The sequence below is a fragment of the Condylura cristata genome, unplaced genomic scaffold, assembly GCF_000260355.1.
Source record: "Condylura cristata isolate star-nosed mole 26May11 unplaced genomic scaffold, ConCri1.0 scaffold00009, whole genome shotgun sequence".
Taxonomy (NCBI): domain Eukaryota; kingdom Metazoa; phylum Chordata; class Mammalia; order Eulipotyphla; family Talpidae; genus Condylura; species Condylura cristata.
This window is the reverse complement of record NW_004567110.1, coordinates 1,544,781-1,545,842: the sequence shown is the minus strand read 5'-3', so window position 1 is coordinate 1,545,842 and position 1,062 is coordinate 1,544,781. Positions and strand designations below refer to the sequence as shown.

Genomic DNA, 1,062 nt, shown 5'->3' with positions numbered 1-1,062 from the left:
CCAGGCCCCTCTGGATGAGCTGCTCCAGGGTCTTGGGCAGCGGGTGGCGCAGGAAGCGCTTGAGCTTGGGCTGCAGCGTGCCCACCACGTACTGGATGACCTCCTCCTCCTCGGCGTCCACGTACAGCGTCTGGTACAGGTCCCGCTTGCGCCACAGGAACTGGTCCAGCGGCTCGCCCTGCTTCTGCGGCAGGTCCAGCTCGCGCTGCACGGCCTCGCGGGAGGGCGCGCCCTCGCCGTACAGCAGGAACTCCTTCTTGAAGTCCACCCAGTTCTTCACCGAGCGCTGCTTGAACTCCCACCACTTCTTGGCCGGCCCGTTCATGTGGTTCTGGATCTGCGACAGCCAGTACTCCTCGCTGCCGCCCACCTGCCGCAGGTACTCCTCCAGGTGGCTGAGGAACTCCCGCGGGTCCTCGAAGACCTGCGTGTCCACGCCGGGGCTCGGCTGCCCGTCCTCGCCCGGCCCCCAGGGCGGGTACGGGGCGTCGGCGGGCTCCCCGCCGGGCAGCTCTGCGGAGGCCGGGGGCGGGGTGATGGCGTAGGGGCTGACGGCCAGCTCGTAGGGGTCCGCCTCCTGGCAGTAGCCCTCGGGGCCGCCCGCGGACACGGCGCCCACGGGGTACTTGGCGCCGCCCCCCTCCAGGCGGTCGGCCCAGCGCTCCAGCCGGTAGAAGACCTCCCGCCACACGTGCATCTCGCGCTTGACCCAGCGCTCCAGGCTGGCCACCGTCTCCTGGCAGCGGCTCAGGCAGGCCTTGATGGACCTCTTCCAGCGCTGCGAGTCCCCGCCGGGCACGTAGCCGTCCAGGTTGCTCTCCAGCTTGCCCACCGACCTGTGCAGCCCCTTCAGCTCTCGCTCCACCTGCTTGGACACCTCGGTGAGCAGGTGCCGGTGCGTCCTGCGCACGTGCTCCAGCATCTCCGCCCGGCACTTCCCGATCTGCAGGATCACGTTGGGCTTGGCCGCAGGCCCGCCCCGCGGCGCGGGGTAGGCGTGGAGGCCGCCGCCGGTCATGCGGTCCAGCTCCATGGGGCGCGGCGGGCAGCGGGGCTCAGGCG

General features: G+C 71.4%; 1 protein-coding gene across 1 annotated transcript in view; it reads right to left on the bottom strand.

The window, feature by feature from the left end:
• The window catches only part of ARC (activity-regulated cytoskeleton-associated protein), a 28,955-nt gene extending 27,922 nt beyond the window's left edge, over positions 1–1,033 (bottom strand). Inside the window, exon 1 of the mRNA XM_012722883.1 lies at positions 7–1,033. Coding sequence (XP_012578337.1) covers positions 7–1,033 — 1,027 coding nt within the window. The remainder of the gene's footprint in view (positions 1–6) is intronic.
• Positions 1,034–1,062: the final 29 nt, after the last annotated feature.